This window comes from Tympanuchus pallidicinctus, unplaced genomic scaffold, assembly GCF_026119805.1.
Source record: "Tympanuchus pallidicinctus isolate F22 unplaced genomic scaffold, pur_lepc_1.0 scaffold5, whole genome shotgun sequence".
NCBI lineage: Eukaryota > Metazoa > Chordata > Aves > Galliformes > Phasianidae > Tympanuchus > Tympanuchus pallidicinctus.
This window is the reverse complement of record NW_026294769.1, coordinates 38,984,589-39,006,884: the sequence shown is the minus strand read 5'-3', so window position 1 is coordinate 39,006,884 and position 22,296 is coordinate 38,984,589. Positions and strand designations below refer to the sequence as shown.

The window sequence follows — 22,296 nt, the reverse complement described above, 5'->3', positions numbered from 1 at the left end:
TGATGTTATTTTTCAGGAAGAACACATGAATTGTAAATGAGAAGGTGGAACTTGGGCATCATAGTTTGGTTAGATTGGTGACTCTATGGACATTTTGCACATGAATCCTTTATGGAAAAATCTAACTCGGGGCTATCTGAGTTAATAAGATTACTATTAGTTCTCATGCATTTAAGTTGATGCTGTTCTGGCTTCTCCATGCATTGAGTTAGCTTCAGTTAAAAAAGCAGAAACAAGGGCATATGTTTGTGTGGAGTCTGATATTTCATTGCCTTCACTGAGAAATAAACTGGGGTGAAATCTTGAGCCACCTTTAAAAAGGGATTTAGGAGTCCCTCATCTGCACGCTCATCCCAGTGACATTAAATTTCAGGCTTTAGAAGGATCTATCTATGGGAAAGTCCATACTAACATGAGAAAAACCTTTCCTGTGAGGATGCAAGGAGCACTGAAAGAAGCAGCCCACAGAGGTGGTGGAGACTCCCCTGGGGGTATTCAAGAGCTGCCTGGATGCTTTCTGTGTGGGCTGCTGTAGGGAGCTGCTTTAGCAGGGGTTGGACTTGATGACTCATATAGATGTCCCTCCCAACTGCTATGATTCTGTGATGAGCCACTGTAGATTCATTTTAACAATCCGAAGAGCTGTAGGAGAGGTGAGAAACCTTGTTGCATTTGTGGATGGCTACACAACTGCTTCTGCTGAGAAGCTGGTAGGAATAGCTGTGCTCTCAACAAAGTAGGGAAAAAAAAGGTATCTAAAGATAAGCTTCTGGTAAGATGTGAACAATGAGCTTCCTGGCATATTTTTAATCTTTTAGAATCAGGTGCATGTTGTTAGAGTGCATTGAGAAGCACGGCAAGGACTGTGATGGCACTGGTAGAGCAGAGGGGGGGAGCTGGGGCAGACAACAGCAGGGGCCTACGTGGGGCTGGTTGGCCTTTGCATGTCATCAGCTGTTCGCTCTCACCCATCACCTTCCTGCTTAGCGCAGTGCCTTTCTGACCTAGGGCTCTCCGAGGGAGTTAGAGGGCTGTGACTCTCCTTTGCCTTCCTGATTGCTTTTCTAATGCCTCACAAGCATACCTCGTGGTATTAAACAGTTAAACAGCAGCCACAGTAACTTTGTATAACTTTTGATAGAAATATTTACATAGCCGTACCTCTCCGGCAGCCCGCCCTTCTGTCGCTCAGCCCGCAGCTCTCTCCTCGTCCCGATAAAGCCCGCCACATCCCGCCCAGCAGCGGCCCCTCCGACGGCGGCAGCGCGGATGCAAGTCTTACGCTGTGCGACAGCGCCCCCTGCCGGCCGGAGGGAGCGACGCCGAGCCGCGTCAGCCCAGCCCCCTTCCCGTCGGCCAATCAGCGCCCGCTTTCCCCCCGCCCAAAATGCTCCCTGCGCCGCCTGTGCGAGGTGTCCGGCAGGTTCCCGCGCGGCGAGGTAGCGGCGGTTGGAGGCTGCTGGGCGCTGCTGGGCAGGGCTCGGGGCGGGCGGGGCGGTACGGAGGTGGGCGCGGGCTGTGCCGGTGGGTGAGGGCGATGCCCAGCTGGAGCAGTTAGCGTGCTCCCACTGGGAGGTTTCTAAACGCAGCCCAAGTGCCGCTTGTTTCTTAAGCTTCTGTCGCGCTGTCTTACTTTGAGGACCTTATTTTCTTACGAAGCGGCTGCCGTGCTCTTTGTTTTTGTTTCTGTGTGCTTTCACTTGCTCTGTGAGAGAACGGTGTGCTTTTTTTGTCTTGCGAGTGCCTTCGCGCGGAGCAATGGATGATGAGGGGAAAAGCCGCGTCTCTGCGGAGCTATCCGACGCGTCGGAGTCGGATTCCTTCCTGGACCTGGTGGGTAAATCCTCACCTAGGAGTCTGCAGTTGTCTGGCGAAGAGGGTCAGCCCGTTGGCTTGCCGTGCTCCCTGCGAAGTGGAAGTGCACAGCTGCGGAGCAGCAATTAGAAACTAAAGCTCGAATTCAATTCTGAGGGAAGCCAGAAGGTGGAAGCAGTGCAGTTTACACCTCCCGTATCACGCTCTTTGAAAAGCCCCGGTGCTGGCATCATAAAAACCCAAACAAACACAGATTTAGGGCATGAGGATGTCAAGAAGTGAATGACAGCTCTGACCTTCACAGGCAGAGAGCGAGGCATTAAGAACAGCAAATAGTGCATCAGAGATGTATTACGATATCACCTGGGGGGTGTTCTGTTGGAGAAGTGGCCGCTGTAACAACACGTCTTTTTTTTGTCAATAGGCCTATCAACCTTTGAAAGTTTTCTTGAGGGTGAGACCCTTTTCTGTAGCAGAACTGGAAAACCATGAAACTCAGGTTGGTTGTAGAATTAATAAGCTTTTATCCTCTGCCAGAGAATACCTACTATTGTAAGCTGGGTCTTTTTGTTTTTATGAGTCCTGTAGCTATTTCAAATACTATTAGTGGGTGCTTGTGTGAATGTGACTATCACCGTTTTTTCTAATGTGCACAGTACAGACATGCACACCTGTAGCTCAGTGAAACTGCAGTGGTATGTTATTTCAAAGTAGTTGTCACTCTTATATCTGCCCATGGCTCATGAAGCAAAGAAGTTTAAAGAAAGCTATCAAACATCTCTACGAATAATGCAGGTATTTGACCCTTGAGCCACTTGAGAATGCCCGAAATCCCTGGTCCTGCTTGACTTGCTGCTCTTCTCATTAACTTTTAAAACTTATTCTGTCATTCTTAGACGCTGTGGTGTTTTACGCATCTGCGTGCACATGCAACCACACAGGAATATTGCTCTTTCTCCAGCCCTTTATTGTTAACACTGATGCAAATAATTTGTTAAGCTGTTCCTGGAGGATGAGGTCTCTGCAGTCCTATCTGTCAGTCCTGATTTTTGCAAGGCCCTGTGAGTTTCAGTTAGACCTCTTGTTCCTGGCCTCTCTAAGAAGGATTTAATATTTGTTCTTCTTTACTTCTTAAGATATGTTATTTTATTTTATTATTGTGTGTTCTAGTGTTGAATCTGTTGGAGTTGAAAGTTTTCAGTAGGAAAAGCAGTTCTTTTTTGGCTAGTATGCATTGCCATGGTTTTTTCCAGTCTGGCATCATTCAGCAATCTGAGCTGGCTATAGCGTTACACTGATTTACAAAATCTAACTATCTTACAGGTTGTCTCTTATTCCTCTTTGGAATGGGAAAATTCAGAATACTTGACCATAAATGAAATTACTTGTATGCTCTTACATGCAGTGAGGAAAGAAAGTAAATGCTGAAAAAAAAATTAAAAGCTGTAAGGCTGGCTGGGGGAAATAATGAGTGGCATGGTACCAGCTGGATTTCAGTTCTGCAGATCCAACTACTTTAGGGCTTCTACTCACAAGCTTCTATGACCCTGGAGGCAGCTGATGGATGTGCTGCCAGTGTAGAATTCCTCCTACACCAGTAGTGTAGTTTGTGAAGGGATTTAGTATGCCTGGCCTGCATTCCTGATCCTGGCAATGTGAAGAGGGTGTTAGAGAGTATAGGAGGTCAGAGCCTTGTGCAATAAGTAACTGGTCTGAATTCAGTACCACGCCACTTAGCATGGCTAAGCTAGTTGACAAACAGTTGTTGACTGAGGCTCTTAGGAAAAGCAAGCAGTGTGGCCTAGGTGTGTGCTACATGTGTATTATTTGTATGGCCAACCTCTGAACACAGATTCCAGGTTTAGCTACAACCGATAATCCTTACTGCTGATACTTCAAAACGCTGGCAAGCTATATTGATGGTTGGGTGTAAAATCAATTTTCCTATGATATTGCATTTATATTTAGCCAGCACCCACTTAACTAGATAATTGTATCTTACCTTTACTCAGTTGAGAAAATGCAATCAAATCAGATCTGAAACTAATTCAGGTTCCTTCACTACTAATAACATTGTCTATCAGTCAAATTATGTGTTGCAAATTTACTTAATGTGTGCTATTTGTAGCTTTTTTCACACTAAAAATGATTTAAGAGGGGGAAAATGGTACATTTCTGTGTATCTTTGTTTCCATAGCTGTACAAAGTGTTGCAAGTTCCAATTATGAGATACCAGGGTTTGAAAAAGATGAGTTGTGGGTGGAAAGGAAAAGGCGTGGTGGAGATGAGAGGAAAAGAGAGGAGGAGAGAGAAAGGAAAGGAGAAGGGAGAGAATGAGAAAGGGGAAGAAGAAAAGAATGTGGAGGGGGAAGAGGGAGAAAAACAGAAAAAGAAGGAAGAGTGGGAGAAGAAAGGAGAAAAGGGGCAAGAGAAGAGAGACGTTGGAGGAAGGTAGAAGGGAAGAAAGGGGGGAGTGAGAAGAAAGAGTCAGGGAAGTAGAAAGAAACTGCTAGAAGGAATCCAAGTAAAAACTTAAACCTCTTAGAAGACTCCAGGCAATTACCTTAATTTTACTTATGTTCTGGCTTTCGTGTGAAGCAAATATCTGCTTGTATGTAGTTGTTACATACCTCAAGAGACTATCATCTGTTAACTTTGCAAGTTTTCATAGATCTTTTTTTCTCTCCAGATAGGCTTTACATGAACAATTTTGTGGGATGTTTTGATTCATCTTTTCTTGTTTTCAAGGGTTGTGTAACTATTGAAGATCCCCAGACAGTAATTCTTCATGCACCCAAAGAATCTCCTGTAATGAAAAACTGTGAAAGAGGAATTGGTCACTCTGTACATAAATTCACCTTTTCTCAGGTAAGCGGGCTTTTTCTTAAGTTTAGTTATATAGTTAGTTGTTATTTTTCAATTGAAGGCTTTCTATGATATTGTATAGTTTGATTTTTCTTCTTTGAATTACACATGATACTTTTTCCTTAGAAAAGCAAATGGCTTACATTTAGACCATTGTAACTGCTGATTTGCAGCAGTCAATTGCATTTGGTACAGAGCAGGAAGGAGTTGTTCACTGCTAGCAGAGCTGTTGAAAGTGTCCACTGGAGTACACATACTTAATGAGTAGTATTCTGAGCAGATAATTCTAGAAGTAAGAAAACATTAAAAAATAACTAAGTGCAGGTTTGAGTACCTCTTAGGACTAAGAAGGCATCTTGTAACATCCCAATAGAAAATGCTGAATTCATTTTTAGGCAAGGCAGAAAACTAATCTGTTATCTTCCAGTTGCTGCCATTGTACTGTGTTATGTTGAACTTCTTTGTGTTTATTGCTTTTTTTTTCCCCCCCCCCCCCCCCTTCTCCAAGGTCTTTGGGCCAGAAACTACTCAAAGTGAATTTTTTGAAGGCTCAACAAAAGAGATTGTGAGAGCATATGTTAATGGAGTAAATGGGCTGGTATTTACTTACGGCGTTACAAATGCAGGCAAGACATACACTATCCAAGGTATTCCTTACATATCAAAAAGCAACTCTAACAACCAAGTCAGGACTCCAAGAGAAGCTTGTACAAATACCTAAGTTTTCTTTACTTATTTTAAGGAACTTCAAAGGACTTGGGTATTTTACCTCGCTCACTTGACATGATTTTTAACTACATAAGAGGCAGACAGTATCTGAAGATGAATTTTAAACCATATTTGAGTAATGATGTTAAGAAATTAGAAGAGGCGCAAGTTAAGCAAGAAGAAATCATAAAAGCCACTCTTCTGGCATCACTGAAAGAGGTCAGTGACTATATAATTCCTAATTACTGAATGGAGTTTAAAAAATTCATAATAGAAGAGTCTTGTAAATCATTTACTGTTGGGTCTTTAGATTTATCTTAATTTACAGCACGGATTCTTTGTCAGCTCTGGAGCAGTAAGGCAACTGGCTGTGTTCAGGACTGAGGGTAAACTGGAAGAACTTTCCACAGAGGGCAGCAGCACATAGTTCAACACAAAAACTGTTGCAGAGCCTGGATTTCCATAGAGGAGCGGTTGTGACACTGGTGGCACTGGTGGCACTGGCCCTTGGAAAGTCTCTGAGATATCTGAGGCCAGGCCAGGCTGGATGTGGCTCTGGGCAGCCTGGTCTACTCGTTGGTGACCCCACACGTAGCGGGAAGGATTGAAACTAGATGGTTTACTGTGGTCCTTTCCAACCCAAGCCATTCTCAGATTCTATGATCTGACCTGTCTAAAACCTTGTTGCAAAGTGGATCTTCTTGGTCACACCTGCAGACTACAAGTACCAGCACCAAGCCTGTAGGCAGGACAGAGAAGTCTCTATTATGGCAGCTGTAGTGAGTGTATTCTATTATTTGCAGAATAAGAAACATCTGTCACCTGAAAAATGGGCAGCTTGGTGTATTTGGTTGTTCTTTACTCCTTATTCCAATCACCAGTTTTCACAGGATGTCTGTGTTATTTTTTTCTAATGTCCAGTATAATTCCATGTATTTAATGCCAGAATTCAGTCATTTCTGCTGATTATGATTCAAAGCAAGTCTGAATGAATTCTGAGAAGTATAGAAGTAACAATTGCCTGGGTTTTCTTTTTTCAGTGGTCGTTAATACCAACATCCTTGTAACTCCAGTTATGTCTGAAAGAATATCCTTCTGTGACTCACATTCGTATGTAAAATTCCACTCTAAAGTTTACTGTTTAGATTAAATCCTGCAAACTGAACTTGAGGCAGTCTAGTTAACTTTTGAGATAAGACCTCAGATGAAAAACCTAAAAGATGCTGGAGAATACGTATTTATTTCAGGAGTCTTAAATTCACTCATATTCTATGAGTATGTTTATGCGTTTTTGTAGGGGGTGAGAAAAATTGACAATATCAGGAGGATAGTGGGTAAATATTCTGAACATCTTTATGGAATCTACATGCTTGCCAGAAGGAACAAGCAGGAACTCGAGGTCTAGAACAGGAGGTCAAATACTGTGTTTGAAAGAGAACTTGATACTTCACAAACATTCCTTTCTGTTAAATCACCTTCTGACTTTGCTAATAGTTTAGTTACAGTAAATGATCTAGATGCTGATGTACTACAGTGAAAAGCAAGCAAGACTCCACCATCAAGAAAGAAAGGTAAAAATGCATCTAGACAATAATGCATGACAAGAACTCGTGTATGTGTTGTGATACGTCTGCGCTGATAGCTCAGCTGTCCCCCTGCTGAAGGCATGCTGCTTGGTAGCTTGTGAATAGCATAGCTGTTTGAATGCTCACTCAAGCTTGTAATCTGAGGGCAGATATGGTTTGGTGAGCTTGGTTTTGGTTTACATGGATTTCGGTAGGCTTTTTTCCCAGGCTCAGTTTACATGTCATGCAGAAAGAATCTGCTGTTGCTTTCGTTCTCTGTTGAAACTGCTCTGAATTACTGTAATACACTTGTATTTAATGTTCTCCTCTTTATGTTCGTTACACAATATTGGTGCAAAAACACGCTTGGCATACTTCTGACCCTCTTTGCTTCCCTTTACTTGTTTTTCTTTTCCACCGGATTAAATATTGCTTTTTATTGGATTAAAAGCTGCTTTACTTGCACTTCCATTCCCACCTGTCCTCTTACTCACTACTAAGTATTAACTTCTGTCATAAGCAAGCACTATCAGTCCATGTTCCTGCTTGTTTTAAGGTAGTCTTCACTTTCTTTTCTGTAGTCTTATGATCTGAAGAATAATATATAATACAGTGTGTAATACACTTAATTTTGTTGAAATCTCTTTATGAAAACTTATTCAACATCATATCCACAAATATTGCTTTTTTACATTCTGTTTTTGACATGCATGTATCACACAGCTAAATCCCATATCCTGCTATAGAATTTTACTTTGTGCTTGATAAACTGAAAATGATTAGCCTCCCTTCTTGTAATTACTCAAGAAGCAACGTAAGCACACTGACAATGCAGAATTAACTAAAATAAGTGGGAACAAAATAGCATTAAATATTTATGTTTAAAGTGCAAGATCCTACTTGTCTGCAGGTATTCTATGTTAAATATACCAAGTGAGTTACATAGGCATCAGTAGGCATTCCATAATAAACTTACCCCTGGATTCTGATAGCTAGAACACTGCATTGCTTTTGTGCATCTGTTCCCCTCTACTACAGTAAGGTGAACCTCTATCAAGACTGGATTTTGGGAAGTCAGTGTGAGTGGTCTACTGGTGTTTAAGATATGGGGGAAAGGATGGAGGGCAGGAAGGAAGCTAATACCTAAAGATACAGGAATTTCTAAGTAGTAGGGACTGCTACTTTGTTTCGCCTGTTGTCCTGAGGTAATTTGATGCCTATGTCTTGATAAACCTTAGGTTTTTAAATGACTTTGTTGATGTGAAGAAATTCAGCAAGGGTGTATACTCAAGCTACATTGATATCTATACAGAATCTTTTTTTTTTAATGGCCTTTTAACGTAGTTAAAGGCTGTTGTTTATCAGATCTTTGAGTCCTTTATGAAGATCTCTTGTGCGAGGTCTTTGAGTAAGTTTGGCTCAAACACCCACAGACATAATACATGTCTGGCTTATTTATGTTTTTAAGTGACCTCTGCCACATATCCTGCCCTCTGCCCCTTGAAGAGACTTGCTTCTCCAATATGGTTTGTTGACTGAAATATTGGTCAGACTTAAACAGCAGTTCATAAAGACATTCTGGGTTGTCAGCCCAGTATTTTTAGAACATTTCATTTACAGCTTGAGTAAAGTTTAACAGTTTACTTCAATATTTAAAACCTAAATACTAGAATTACTGTCATGTTTCACTTCTGCTAGTCTCATTATCTGTTTGGATGTAACCATCTCTTATTTCCTCAAGGAGACTGAAAGCATCTCAAGTACAGTTGCAAATATGAGTCACATGGAGCCAACTTCTTCCAAATGTACTTCAAGAAATCTGCCATCCCTAGGTAAAGTGGAAAATTGATTCAGAAAAAAATAGTTAGAAATTCTGTAACGTAGAGTGAGTAATTATAGGTAGATTTTTAAAATCTTAGTATTAGTTATATCTTTACCAAATTTAAATAGCTGAACTTGGGAGGAGGAGTGACAGAGTAGCTTTGTGCCCTCTGTGAGAAGAGGGAGATCTCAGACTACACAGCAAACGAACAAAATGCTGGAAGTTTGCAGTAGAGGGAGGACAGCTTAAATCCTGTGCACGTTCTGGGTACAGGTGGCTGCTGTGAATGTTCTTAAAGTACGATCAGTTATCCTGTACTGCATATCTCATTGTAAAACACACATGTGAAAGCCACCTTATTTTAAAAGTGTTGGTGTCTTACCTTGGTGTGAGAGACCATTAAAATTAGAGGTTTATCAGTGTTGTTGTTTGACCACTGAGCCTAGTTTTCCTTTTTGGTTAGCAGAGAGAAATTGTGTTCCAAGTGACGCCTATCAGACCAATATACACCAAAGAACACAAGCATCTGTGTGGGTTTCTTTTTGTGAGATTTATAACGAGTATGTGTATGACCTCCTGAGTGTATTATCTACATTAAAAAATCAGAAGCGGAGAGTCTTAAGAATTTGTGAAGATCAAGGAGGAAACTCTTATATTAAAGGTAACAATACTATTTTGTGACCTGGGGCGGTTTCAAGGGGTGTCTTTGACCAAAAGTATATGTGAAAGGTCTCTCTTTGCAGACTTGAAGTGGATTAACATTCAGAGCACTGAAGAAGGCTGCAAAATACTAAAAATAGGAAACAAGAACCGAAGCTTTGCTTGTACTAGAATGAATGAGCAATCAAGCAGGAGGTTTGTTCCTCTAATTATAAGCATGCTCTGTCTTTTAAGGAGAGGAGGAGGGGGAGGGAGGTGAAAACTTCAGAGTGCCTATTAAATGAGCCGATATTCAATAATATCTTAAGACTTTCCTTGATTGCTCTGGTTCTGTTATGACATTCTGAAAGACAGCTTGGATGAATGTGGAGAGGCTCTAGAACTGTAACAGTAGCAGGAGTTGGGTTGCTATTCAGTGCCTTTGGACAGCCAACATGATCAAATCACATCTGTTGTGAGTGCCAACAGTACTGTGCTCTTTGGCAAGTGTTAACCCCTCTGAGTTGGGATGGCTGTGTGAGGACTTCAAAGGAAAAAGCTGCATAATTCTTCATACTGGCAGTATAATTCCTGGAAAGCTGGAGCCTGGCAGTAGGAAATGTGAGAAGGAATGAGTCTTGCAGTGCCTTTTGGTGCTTCTAGATTATCTAGGTTCTGTTACGTTGCATTTTTGTAGCTGAGTTTACTCGATCTCTTAAGAATTAAGACACAGCTCTTAGCCCCTCTGGAGAGGGGCCAGGGAGAATCTGGTTTAACTGAGTAGGGAGAATATATGGAACAAGTGGTATACTTGCTACAGAAACTATCTTCCTACTTGTTTTTAAAGCTCTCTTAATTGTTCTTTAACTGTAGAAGGGCATGCTGCATATTTAGTTACTAGAGTCATAGCGCTACTGAGCCTGCTTCTTCCTTGAGGAGAAAATTGTACTGTTTTGTATTAAAGACAACTTCCTTCAAACTTCAAGTGGTACTTCCATGTGACTTTCAGCCAAGATTGAAGTAGTGCAGCAGAGAAATGTGTGCTTGTCTGGCAGAGTTTTTGTTCCTAGAATATTGTTATTTTTGCTCCAGGGAATACCCCGACTTCCGCTTAGCTTGTTCCCAAACTGTGCTGTGTGTTCTTCAGGTTTGTGCTGTTTTTTAAGAAACTTCTCTTGAATTGTGGGTTGGTGATGAGGTGTAAAGCACTGCTTTAAATCTGTCCTGGAGAAGTTTGCCTTCTACAGTATGTGTTTCCTGATGTACTGGATAAAATGGGAGACAGGGCTTATAAGGTTGTGGAACTTTCTCTTAGTTTCGCATAAGAGGTCTATTATTCTGTTTTTTGTAGCTTGATGTCTAAAACAGAATAACGACAGCTTTTCAATTATTAGAAATCCAACCTTTCTGAAAAACAGGGAATAATTTTGAAACTTGATGAATAACTGTGCATGTTAAGAACTAGGCAGAATTACAGGACTTTTGAACATTAACTTATTCCTCAACCTATTTTTTTCTAAGAAGTTAATGCTTCAAATTTAATGAGTTCATATACTGTCTACATTTTTGTAGACTAAGTGGCTATGTGAGCATTCATTTTCTGATCAGTAAACTTCAGGGAGTTAGCTGCTTCTTTCTCCAAGACAGCTTGTAGGTTTGATGTGATGTTATTCCCTTTCCTTTTATTGAAAGAAATGAAAAGCCACAAAATACAACTCGTATTGCTGCTTTTTGCTGTTGGATGAATGCATTGCAAAGGTAACTGATATGAATTATAGGGGGGTTGTTTTTGGCACAGAATTTTCTGTAGCATACAAATATTACTTAAGTGTCTGCCTAATTCTTGTAATTCTAGTTTATTAAAATGTTGTCTTTTCCAGTCACAGTATATTTTCAATCCGGCTACTGATTCTAACTGATGAACATCAACCACACATTCTTAGAGTTTCTGAGTAAGTAAATTCTTCAGCTGACTACTAGAATGCAAGTGTTTTTGAAAAGTTGATATGGTGTAAGCATGCCAAATTGCTGTGTGTCCTTGGTTTTTGTTTTTTTTTTTGTTTAAAAAACAAAAAAAATCATCTGAGAGCTGAGAAGGAAATCCAAACTGCCCTGGTTTTACAAAGCTGGCTGGAAATCTGATAGGTACAGGAGTAGAAATAGTAGAAATATTTCTCTGTATCTTACTCTAAAGTTTAGCTGAAGGAACCTTTATTGGAAGAATGCCTACACAGCTTTAAATGAAGCCTATAAGCAGATTTCTTTGAACGTGCTGAATAGAGCAGCAATCTCATTCAAGAATCTTTATATTCACTGGAAAGATAGTTCAGTGCTGTTGTGTTTAATACTCTGCATAGTGCCTTCCAGATGAGATACATAAGTACAACTCACTCTGTAATCTAGATAGGCTGAAATGAGTCATACTTTTACACTTGAGATATCTGAAGGAAAAAGAGACACAATTGTGTTTTCATGCTATTTAGAAACATGCTTGTTTATGTGTTCTTCCATTCAGGTTGACTTTCTGTGACCTAGCTGGGTCAGAGAGGTGTAATAAGACACAAGCCTTTGGAGACAGACTAAAAGAAGCAGGAAATATAAATAATTCTCTTCATATCCTTGGAAAATGCATTGCAGCACTGAAACAGAATCAAAATCCAAAGTAAGTAACAAGTTGTAAGCAACATGCTGAGTGTTAGGTTGAAAACCTAAGTATCTCTTTATGCTTCTATGAAGGATTCATGTGATAAGTGGAAAATGTGAATTTCCAGAATCTTGTATGCCTTTATTTCAGATATCACTGAAGTACCTCAAATTACCACTTTCTTTAAAACTGCATGGAGAAAAAAGGCAATTAAGTGGAGGAAAAAAAAGCAAATTAGCAGCAAGACTACAATTCTTTTTCTTTAGCATTTGCATATGAGCCATACACTTTGTGTACAGAGCTTCTGTTTTGTTCTTAACTCCTCAACCTCCAAGATATACAGGTGGACTCTTTAGGCAATTGGCAGATCTCTTGTAAAAAGAGGCTGAAACAAGACAAAAGCTGTTTTCTAATACTAAGGAACAGTGATGCTGACACTTTACATCTCTTACTTTTAAATAATTTGGCTTGTTGGAGTGCTTATTAGCTCTAGGAAAGATCTTGCTCTTTGAGGTGAAATAGTTTAGCCTCAAATCCAAGCATCATACTTCAGCTGCTTCCTTAAAGAGAAACAGAATTAAACCAAGCTACAGTATTGCACAGGCCTTTTCACATATTTTATTTTGTTTCATGATTTCATAATTCTTTTTTTCCATGAGGATGAAGCCAAGCTATATTCCATTCAGAGAGAGCAAATTGACTCGCCTGTTTCAGCCATTCTTTTGTGGAAAAGGCAAAGCTTGCATGATTGTAAATATCAATCAACATGCTAATACATATGATGAAACACTGCATGTAATGAAATTTTCTGCTATAGCCAAACAGGTAAGAGCACACCTGATTTCCCTGCTCCAGAATCATAGAATATCCTCAGTTAGAAGGGATCCATAAGGACCATTGAGTCCAAATCCCAGTTCCACACAGGAGCACCCAGAAATCAAACTGAGAGCATTGTCCAAATGCTCCTGGAACTCTGGCAACTTGGTGCCACAACCACTACCCTGGGCAGCCTGCTTCAATGCCCCGCTGTCTTCTGATAAAGAAGCTTTTCTAACACCAAGCTTGACCTTCCCTGATTTTCATGCTGTTTCTTAAGGTCCTGTTGCTGTCACCAGCAAACAGAGCTCCTTATGAGGAGCTGCAGGCCACTCCTCATGGATGTCTCAGAGATTTTTTTTTGAGTAATTTTTAGCTGCAACTTTCATGACAAAATAAGAGTGTGTTCTGAGGCTCAAGGTTTTCTAATGTGCTGTGACATATGTACTTATGGTTGCTTATCTATGATGAGTTGCTGGGTAGAATGTTTCAGGAAGCAGTAAATGTTTTGCAGTGTTTGCCTTTAGCTTTTTATCAGCTTTTCAGGAAAATATACTGAAGCTTTGTGTTATTTTAGTGGGTTAGGAAAACACCTTTCTATGCATTCCCACTATGTTTTCTAGTAGATCTTTCCCATTTCCACTTTGCTACAGTACTGAAGTTTTACTTTTTGTATTGATGTTTTTGTCTGCTAAAAGCCATGAGCAATTTTGTTAATGTTTTTGTAATCGTTAAATACTGTAATTACAACCATGTATTTCTGCTACTTCTTCCTGCTATTCTGACATCTGCAGTATTGATGGCATTGATAAATCAATGTGTTCAACTCTGGGCTTTCCAGGTTATCCAGGCTGTCCTACCAAAAAATTTAGGTGACTTTCCACCAAAGTTAGTTGGAGGTGATGGCAAACCTATTGTACGTTTTGATGTGAACACATCTGTGGATGACTTTCCTGACAGTAATGAAACCTCTGCAGAAGAGGAAGTGGACATCACCATTCTGAGTCATGAGGTAGATGAACATCTACTGAAAATTGTACCCAAGGCCACTGGTATTAGTTCTGATATTAGGAATGTGCTGTAAGAGGTATACTGGAAACTGCATCAAATGGAAACTGTAAACTTTTGTGTTTTTTTAAGACACGGCATTATTTAGCCGTTCATGTTCTTCTGAGAATGGCAACAAGATGAGATGTGGCATTTGAGGGACAAAGCTATGCAATCTAATGGCAGTAAACTACCAGTTGATATTTGAATGCCAAAATATACCCACAATAATCTTATTTTGATAGCATAAACAGTTAAGATGGAAGGAGATTGGCTTAGCAGTAGAAGAAATTCAAATTTGATGATGTTTCATGCTTGGTACAGCCTCCCTGGAAAGATATATGTAGGAAGGCCCTATGTGAATGTCCTGTCTGTGTTAATGCCTGCATATTGAAATGCACATCTAGCTTATTTTCTCAACTGAATTTTGTTAAATTTAGGATCTCTTGAAAACTGCAGAGAACTTGAAAGAGAAGCTAGTTGCAGAAAGGCAGAGTAAACTCCTTCTGGAGGTGAACATACGTAGAGAGATGGCAGAAGCAATGTTCCGACAGCTGCTGGAAACAGAGGAAGCCTGGAGGCAAGTCATATTACAGTCCTATTTAAAACTGAAACAATGCCCCATTTATAAATACAGACACTTATGTATGTGTGTGTGTGTATGTAAGATACGCATGTTTGTGCTGTTTTGAGAAGTTAGGGCTGGCTGGTTTCAAACCTTCAGTTGAAAAGGGAAGAAGTTAAACTGTTTTACAGATCAGCCTCTTCCTATGTACAATGAAAAGGTAATGTTGCTTTCTGTTGAACTTCATTTAATTTGTAATTACAAATGTTGTCCTGTCTTGTTATCCATACTTAATAGATGCAGAAGACTGTTATTTGAACTCAAGGCACGTGATCCCTCTCAAACAGGCACTTGGTCATTGTATGCTAATGTATATGCATGTGCTTCAGGTGGTTTGAATTGCAATTCTTTGAACTTTCCTTCTGGTTTCTTGCTCCTGGGTGAATTATGAAGTTTTCTTGTTTTAGTATCCTAATAATGCAGGCAGCCACAGTAATTTGTTACTTAGTTGGGGAATTTTTCAAGTGTATCCAGATTGCTCAAGCTGAATTCACTTCCTCTTTGCTCTTCTCTTCTTGAAATCAGTTTCCTGCTGCTTGAGTTACTAACAAACACTTACTCAAAGTTAAGTTGCCAACTGCACGCTCTATTGTTTAACACCTTTAACGTCTTTAAAATTATTGGGATCCTTTGGCCAAACACACAAAACTATTAGTGATGCCTTTTATCTGTTAAACTGATGTTCTGTCTCTGCTGGGCCAGTTTTTTAAATAGTGGCAAGACTAATTTATGCCTTCTGTAACTTGAAATAACAAAGCACAGTGAATTTGTCGTTTATCTTTAATGAAAGAGCAAACCAGGACAGACCTCTGCCCCTCCTGCCCAGCTTCCCTGGAAAAATGCTTCAAATATCAGGCCTAGTTGGGTGTAATGATATCTACCATTACATGCTGCTGGATTTTTTAATTATGATTTCTGTTTCTCAGATCTTCCAAGTCATCACCTAAATCTTCTAGTTTAAAATATTATGTGGACATCTGACCTTCTAGCAGACATTGAAGCAGCAGAGACTTCCAGGAGTAACATAGATACAAGCACTTGTGCATCTCTATCAGCAGACCTTAACAGTTTGATTTCAGATTGAGGTTTTTTTTTATCTTATAAAGGATAATATCTCTTGAGCGTTTGTTTCTGACTGCTTGTAGTTTAGAGGAGGAAAATAGGAGTATGGAGAAAGGGAGCTGTTGTCTGTATATGTGAGAAAAAGTGCTTGTGACTTTTGTGTGGACAAGTTAGTTGACAAAGGTGTCTCATGATGATGCAGCACTGCATTCCTCTGCAGCAGCAATTTCCATCTGAGTGCCTGCTTCCCACTGAAATGGGATATTAATACTTAGTATTAAGTTACCAGTTTTTTAGCTGTGAAATACAAAGTTTAGTGTCACTGGAGATTCATGCACCTGGTTCAAGTGCTTAGGTACAACAGTGTACAACCGTTTAAGAACCACGGATGCTTTTACTTTTGATCTGCTGCTATTATGGCTTTCAGCTTCGAACAAGAGCAATATAGTTTGTGCTGAGATCTGTGGCTGTGTTTAATAGGCATGCTTCTGTTGACATGTTGAAGAGAATAACCACAGAATAACCACATCAGGTCTGAGTTCTGGGATTAAATGCACATTCTCCTATAGCGTGCTTTTTGGTATGCTGAAGCATTGTACCTTGATGCAAATCTGGTAGGATCTTTATTCTTTATCTTTATAAAAAATATTTCTTAATCTCTTATGTTCACTATCTATAATTAGGTAAATAACTGGTAATGTGTTTGGTTATGTGTTGTCAAGTTGTAGTAGCTGGAATGCTCGTATATTAAATAAGACTGACGTTTCCTTCTCAGCAACCGCTTGGAAGATATGAAAGACAGTTACGAAGAAAAACTGGAGAGCAAATTTGAAATGTACAAAGAAGCCATTAAAAAGCATGCATACATGTGTGCAATGGAACAAATTGAAGACCATTATGTTCCCATAGAAGAATTTATAGCTGAACAAGAGAAAGTTGAGGTATTACTTGACCACTGCTAAAAACTGTGTGCTGAGCTAACATTCTACTTTCCAGAATTGCTCAGGAATTGTACATTAACACTGAGCATTCAGAGTAGCTGTAGTGGTTCAGCCTTGCTAATTCTTACTGTAGGGTCAGAGATTTTGTCTAACACTAGCTATAGTGTATATCTAAAATTCCCAGTCTTTGAGTGCAAAGATTCAATTAAATCCAAGTCGTATTTATCTCTGTAATGCAATGATTACAACACCTTGAGGGCTATTGTACACAATAGTCTGGCTATGTGAATATTCTTAGAATTGGAGGGTGTGGAGTAAAAAGCTGGTCTGAAAGGGCTGGTGGGCAATTTAATACAGGATAGCTATTTTACTTATAATGGTCTCTGGTCCAAAGTTCTAGAAGGAGCTTACATGATAAGAAACAATGATGAGAAACAAATTTTATGCAGGAGAGCACTTAACCTGAATATGTTCACACCTAGGACTTCCCAGTAGCTGGTGTCAGTAAGTTGCTATTCCTTTGCACAGCATCAAGAGTGTGCAGATCCTCAGAACTGAGCGAGTAGCCTGTGTAAATAACTTCCTCCTGTGATCAGTGCAACATTCCTTAACAGCAATTTCTCAGCCACAGTCATCACAACTTCCACCCAAAATGATTTGTAAACTGCATGTGCATATGTAGTATAATTAGAGGACAGGGTGTAGTGCATGGGGTTGAGTGGAAATTTAGACAAATTCTGCCATGTCCTCTTATTTTTTTCAGGATAGAGAGACTAAAATATTGCAGTTGGAAAGGCAACTTCATGAACAGTCAGGAAGGCTGTTGACTCTGGGAATTCCACATTCACATATATTGACTACTGAAAATGGTATGGAACCAGGTGGGAATCTAACCTGGCTATTTGTAATTCAAATTACTTCTTGTTTTCTGTATGAAAATCAAACTGCTTTTGTCTGTAGATCTTACAGACAAGACGATGAAGAGAGCCAATGAAGGACTGCAGAAACAATGCATGGAGAAAGATGAGGTAGTTCTTGCTTACTGTTTAGCAAATCTGGGATTAGCAGTCCTAAACTTTGACGTGGTTTCAGTACTTGAAGAACTGCACTGTAAGGGGAAAAAAAAGCATGAAAATTCCTGCAAGTGGGTGTCAAGTTTACAAAAGAACCCATTATTTGATTGTGGATGATTCATGCCAAAGACTGGCTGTGTTCTGACTTTAGTTTGTTAGAGGTATCTACTGCTATGCTGAGTCACGTGGCAATCATAATGTAAGGTTGGAGGAGGGGAAGATGGGAACTTATGTTGGAACGCATGGTAAAAATTGCCACGGCCTCAGTGCTCTCATTTTGGAAATGCTGCCTTCTCATGCATACAGGAGCAGCTGAAGAATCTGGTGGCAGTTTAGACCTAGAGCCAAAATACTGCCTTAAACCAGTATGAAATTCCACCATCCATTTAAGTTTAGGTAATGAGTGAGATCTCTCTTTAAACAAACAAGATCCTTCCAGTTCTGAATAGCATATAGACAGTGAAGTTGTGGGCTTCATTCTGTGTTATGGAAAACAATATTGTTTTTAGAAAGATATTTCTAGTCTACACATCACACGACCTTTTTGCAAGGCTTTAGCTAGTTTCCCATATTTAAAGAAGATGGAGGGGAGGGAAATGATGAGGGTTGCTCCTTTCACTAATAACAAATAAGAGTAGGATTTGGAGAAACAGATCCAGCTGGTTCTAATATACCATGTAAATGGAAAGTGAACTTACATCCATTCCTATAGAAAAAGTATAGTCCAAAAATAACTTTTCCTTACCAAATTTAATGTCTCGTTTTACGGCCCCGGCATTTATTTTCCACTCCTGGTCTTGATAGCTCTACAGCATTTTCCATTTCCTATGTCAGTTTCAAATTTTGATGCCAGAAAGCAAATCTGGTTTCAATGCTTGATAAGAGCATTCAGTATTGATTCTTTTCAGTTGCCATGCTGCCTGGCAATAACTGGAGTGAGCATAGATTGAAGCAGCTGCTTTGATTAGTGCCCTTCCACTGCTTTGGCTCACAGTATCTGTGCATGTGTGAGTGATTGACTACTTTTCTTCTCTCCCACTCACCTTGGTCTGTGTTTAACAAATTTTATTTAGCAATCTAGAAGTTTTTCATACAACTGTGTTGATGTAAATCCATATAATATTTCTGGTTTGAAGGTTTTTTTTTTTCCCCCTCTGAAAACAATCTGTCAATAGTAAAATCTATCTTTGCATCAGAAAATGAGGTTTTCTGTTGTAACTGCACTCCAGAATATGAGATGAGAGAGAATTCTTCTAACTACCCTTATGGAAAAGAAGCAGATTGTTCTAGAAGTCTATACTGATGTTCTTTGGTTGCCAGGTCTGTGCAATCCATTGGCTTTAGCACAATGGCCCTTGAATACTCTGGCATGTGTCTTGCTAGAAATTATGAGTTTGGACATTAGGATTTGGAAGAAGCAGTCTTCATCTTGGTTGCTTTGATCTTAGTTTGCCCTATTCAGTATTAAGCAGAAAGGCTTTCAGTGTATGTACCAGTTCTAGTCATGAACTAAGCTCATATGAAATATGGTGTCTTGAAACTTGAGTGTGTATGGGTTCTATTTTCAGCTTATAAAATCTTTGAAGCTTAAAATACAGAAATTAAATGAAACACTGTTGGAAGCTAATGAAGGCTACAGAAAAATGGCAGAAGAGAACAGCAGGCTGAAGCATACGATCATGCTTAAGGTTTGTCAGTCTTCTCAAAACAACTCTAATATGACTTGTTTCTGTAGGTTTATTGGTTGTTTCTACATGTTTGCACATGTAAAAACAATGTTCAGTTTTAGTAATTGTTTTTGAGCTTACAGCCCTCAGACTTCACACTTTGGCTTTGTGTCTGGTGTTATAACAAAGGAGAGGAAAGGAGTTTTATAAGACTCCTTTATTATTAAGTGATGGACTTAGTCAATAGGGAAACTGACGGTGCTGATAATTCTTGCTGACCTAAAGATGTCCTAACCTGTTGCCAAGCACATAAAATGCAACTTGGAACTCTTGCAGAATTCTCTCAAATCATGATGTGTTTTGCTGAAGACAGGCGAGCTGTTGGTACACTAGTGTTAATGCAACAAAACCCTGTGAGTTTTGGCTTGAAACCTGTCCTACCCCTCTTGCAGAGGTGGCTGAGCTGGCTGGTAGCTTTGGGCAGGTAAACTTCAAAAGCTTCATGAAGGTGATGGCACCTGACCTGGCTGCCAAAGTGAAATATGAAAAGTTGACTTCTTGATGCTTTGCATGTATGCCTCATTTGTAAACTGCAAATGAAACCATGTAAAAGGTTGCCGTGTTGTTTTCCTCTGTGAATATTAACTTGCATTTAAGTCCCAAGTCTGAGTTTGAAAATTAATTATATTCAACTTCATTTTTCTTAATTGGTTTGAAGACTTAGGAAGTTGTGGTCTTGTTAATCATGAAGTCTAGAGAATGTCTTTAAGACTGTGTTCTATTTACTCGAAGAAAGTTATTCAGTTCTGGTTAGCAGACTTTGTAACTGTGATATGAATTTTGATTTGACCAGTTTTGTTTCAATAGTAAGCTTGCAGCTGGATACTGGAAAGACTTCTTTATTTGGTTCCTAGAACAAGTGAAATTGTTCACATGGTGTGGCTGAGCATTTTAGAGTCAGTTTATTCAGGCAGATCCTAAGTAGATCTGTTGGCCCAATAGTTTGCCATTCTCTTAATTATGTAAAAGTAATCCAGAAGAAATGGCTGCTGAATAGTCATTTGATATAGTAATCATAGGGTTGTTTACCAAAAACAATAAAACTGTCTGAAATAGGAAGTCACTCGTATGAAAAAGACTTCAGAGCGTTCCCACAGCTAATGCAGCCTTATGCTCACAGGATCAAGAAATGAATAGTCTCCAGAACTGGGCTAAACGTGCTCTTGAGCTCGAAGAAACAGTGTCTTCCCTGCAAAAAGAACTTGATGGACGCAAAAAGCATTTCTCTATTGAGGACTCAAAACAGCAGAAACCCAGGAGAGGTTTGTTGGCTAACCTGAAATCCACAGTAGCAGCTACTGCTGGCACACCTCTTGGCAGAGGCTGGGGGAAGCATGAAGAGGCTTCAACCTCAAGAAAACACATGTTATTTGCTCATAAAGCAAAGGAATAATATTTGATTAACAAAACTAGCAATTACTGGACTGCTTTATCAATCTCATACTGTTGGTAGGTGCTTTTTTCTACTCTTAGATGCCCTCTTCATTATTATGTTAAACGTTTGTCAGTTAAGTTGTATTAGGTTTAGGGTTATGTAAGTACAGACCCGAATGTCTGCTTTTATGGTTGATATGGGGATGTTATTTGAGCTGGATCAATATTAGAAATCAGTGTATTTTATACATCTTAAATTCTTAAGTAACTGCTATCAAGGTCTCTTGTACTTGTATGCGATTCACACAAAGTGGAATATTCTTCATCTGTTGCTTGTACCTTTATAAATGAAGTATTTTTCTTTTGTTATTGATTCCTAGAAATGAGATAGCTTATAACAAGTGGCTAAAATAGCTTGCTTCTTCAAAAGTACTGTAACTTTGACCTGAGAACTACCCTTTTGGGACTAAACTGACCAAATAAGATCTCATAAAAGAAACAAAATGAGGTCTTATCTATCTCCTCTCTATTTTTTCGGCTAACTTGCTTTAATATCATTTAAATTTCCACTAAGTGTATATATTAAACTTTGAAAAACGTATTATGAATAAAACTTTCAATTATTATATTAAGCTTTGTTCATTTTATAAAGGTTATATTCAGTAAAGCCAACTGTCATAAACTGAGGTTGAACTGCCATAGTGATTGACATAAGATGGTCTTGACTTTAAAGAAACATAACTCTGGTTTTAACTTATCTGTATCTACCAACTCAATGTAACAGCAAGACTGGAGCATGGTAAATCTGAAAATAGTTTTCTTGCAGCCATTTCAGTCTGTGAGAGTGAAGTTTTTTTTAATTACTGGGAAAGTACTGTGCCTGTAGGAGTTGAAGAACTGCTATAAAACAAAGAGCTTTTATATAACTTGGAATGATCAGTTTGTGCTGTTTCTCGTGATGGAAGGGAACTCAGTTTGGAGTGAGAACCTTTGCTTCATGCTGAAGTCACTAGGTGGTGCAGCTTTCCTGCATGACACTGCAACAGCCCTTCACTGATGTGACACTCCTACAGGTTCTTTGGGGCAGGCTGTTCAAATACAGTGATGAACAATTGCTCTGCTGTGTCTTCAGTCTGTCTGAAGAGGTGGGACTTGAACCAGTGCCGGTATTGTGTGTTGACCGGTCTGTGGTGAATATAGTGGTGAAGAATAGAGTGGTGAAGAGGGATTTGACCTCTTCTCCCAGGCAATGAGCAGGACCCGGGGAAATGGCCGCAAGTTGTACCAGAGGAGGTTTAGATTAGACATAAGGAAGAACCATTTCTCTCGGAGAGTGGTCAGGCACTGGAATGGCTGCCCAGGGAGGTGGTGGAGTCGCCATCCCTGGCAGTGTTCAAGAGGTGTCTGGATGAGGAGCTGTGAGAGATGTTTTAGTGCTTGTGGTGGCAATGGTGATGAGGAGACGGTTGGACTAGAGGATCTTATAGGTCATTTCAAACCTTGTGAATCTATGATTCTATGTTAGGTTATCTGGCACCAGTAGTTCTAAAAGCCTACACTCCCTACCTGGTAG

The 22,296-nt window shown here is 39.6% G+C and overlaps 1 protein-coding gene across 3 annotated transcripts; it reads left to right on the top strand.

Moving 5' to 3' along the window:
• The first annotated feature begins 1,373 nt into the window (after positions 1-1,373).
• On the top strand, positions 1,374-21,349 carry LOC128090695 (kinesin-like protein KIF20A). Of its 3 annotated transcripts, none has more exons than XM_052703171.1 (19): positions 1,374-1,439; positions 1,742-1,833; positions 2,240-2,314; positions 4,564-4,683; positions 5,189-5,327; positions 5,423-5,607; positions 8,695-8,785; positions 9,242-9,436; positions 9,519-9,630; positions 11,295-11,366; positions 11,930-12,076; positions 12,718-12,883; positions 13,716-13,886; positions 14,362-14,501; positions 16,384-16,549; positions 17,313-17,430; positions 17,510-17,577; positions 19,191-19,310; positions 20,470-21,349. In XM_052703171.1, exons 1-19 carry the CDS (start codon positions 1,388-1,390, stop codon positions 20,740-20,742), a joined length of 2,502 nt encoding a protein of 833 aa, XP_052559131.1. In that variant the 5' UTR covers positions 1,374-1,387; the 3' UTR covers positions 20,743-21,349. The 3 variants fall into 3 exon arrangements, with proteins under 3 accessions (XP_052559131.1, XP_052559132.1, XP_052559130.1); XM_052703172.1 differs by having other exon boundaries at positions 9,239-9,436; positions 17,313-17,418; XM_052703170.1 differs by having other exon boundaries at positions 9,239-9,436.
• Positions 21,350-22,296: the final 947 nt, after the last annotated feature.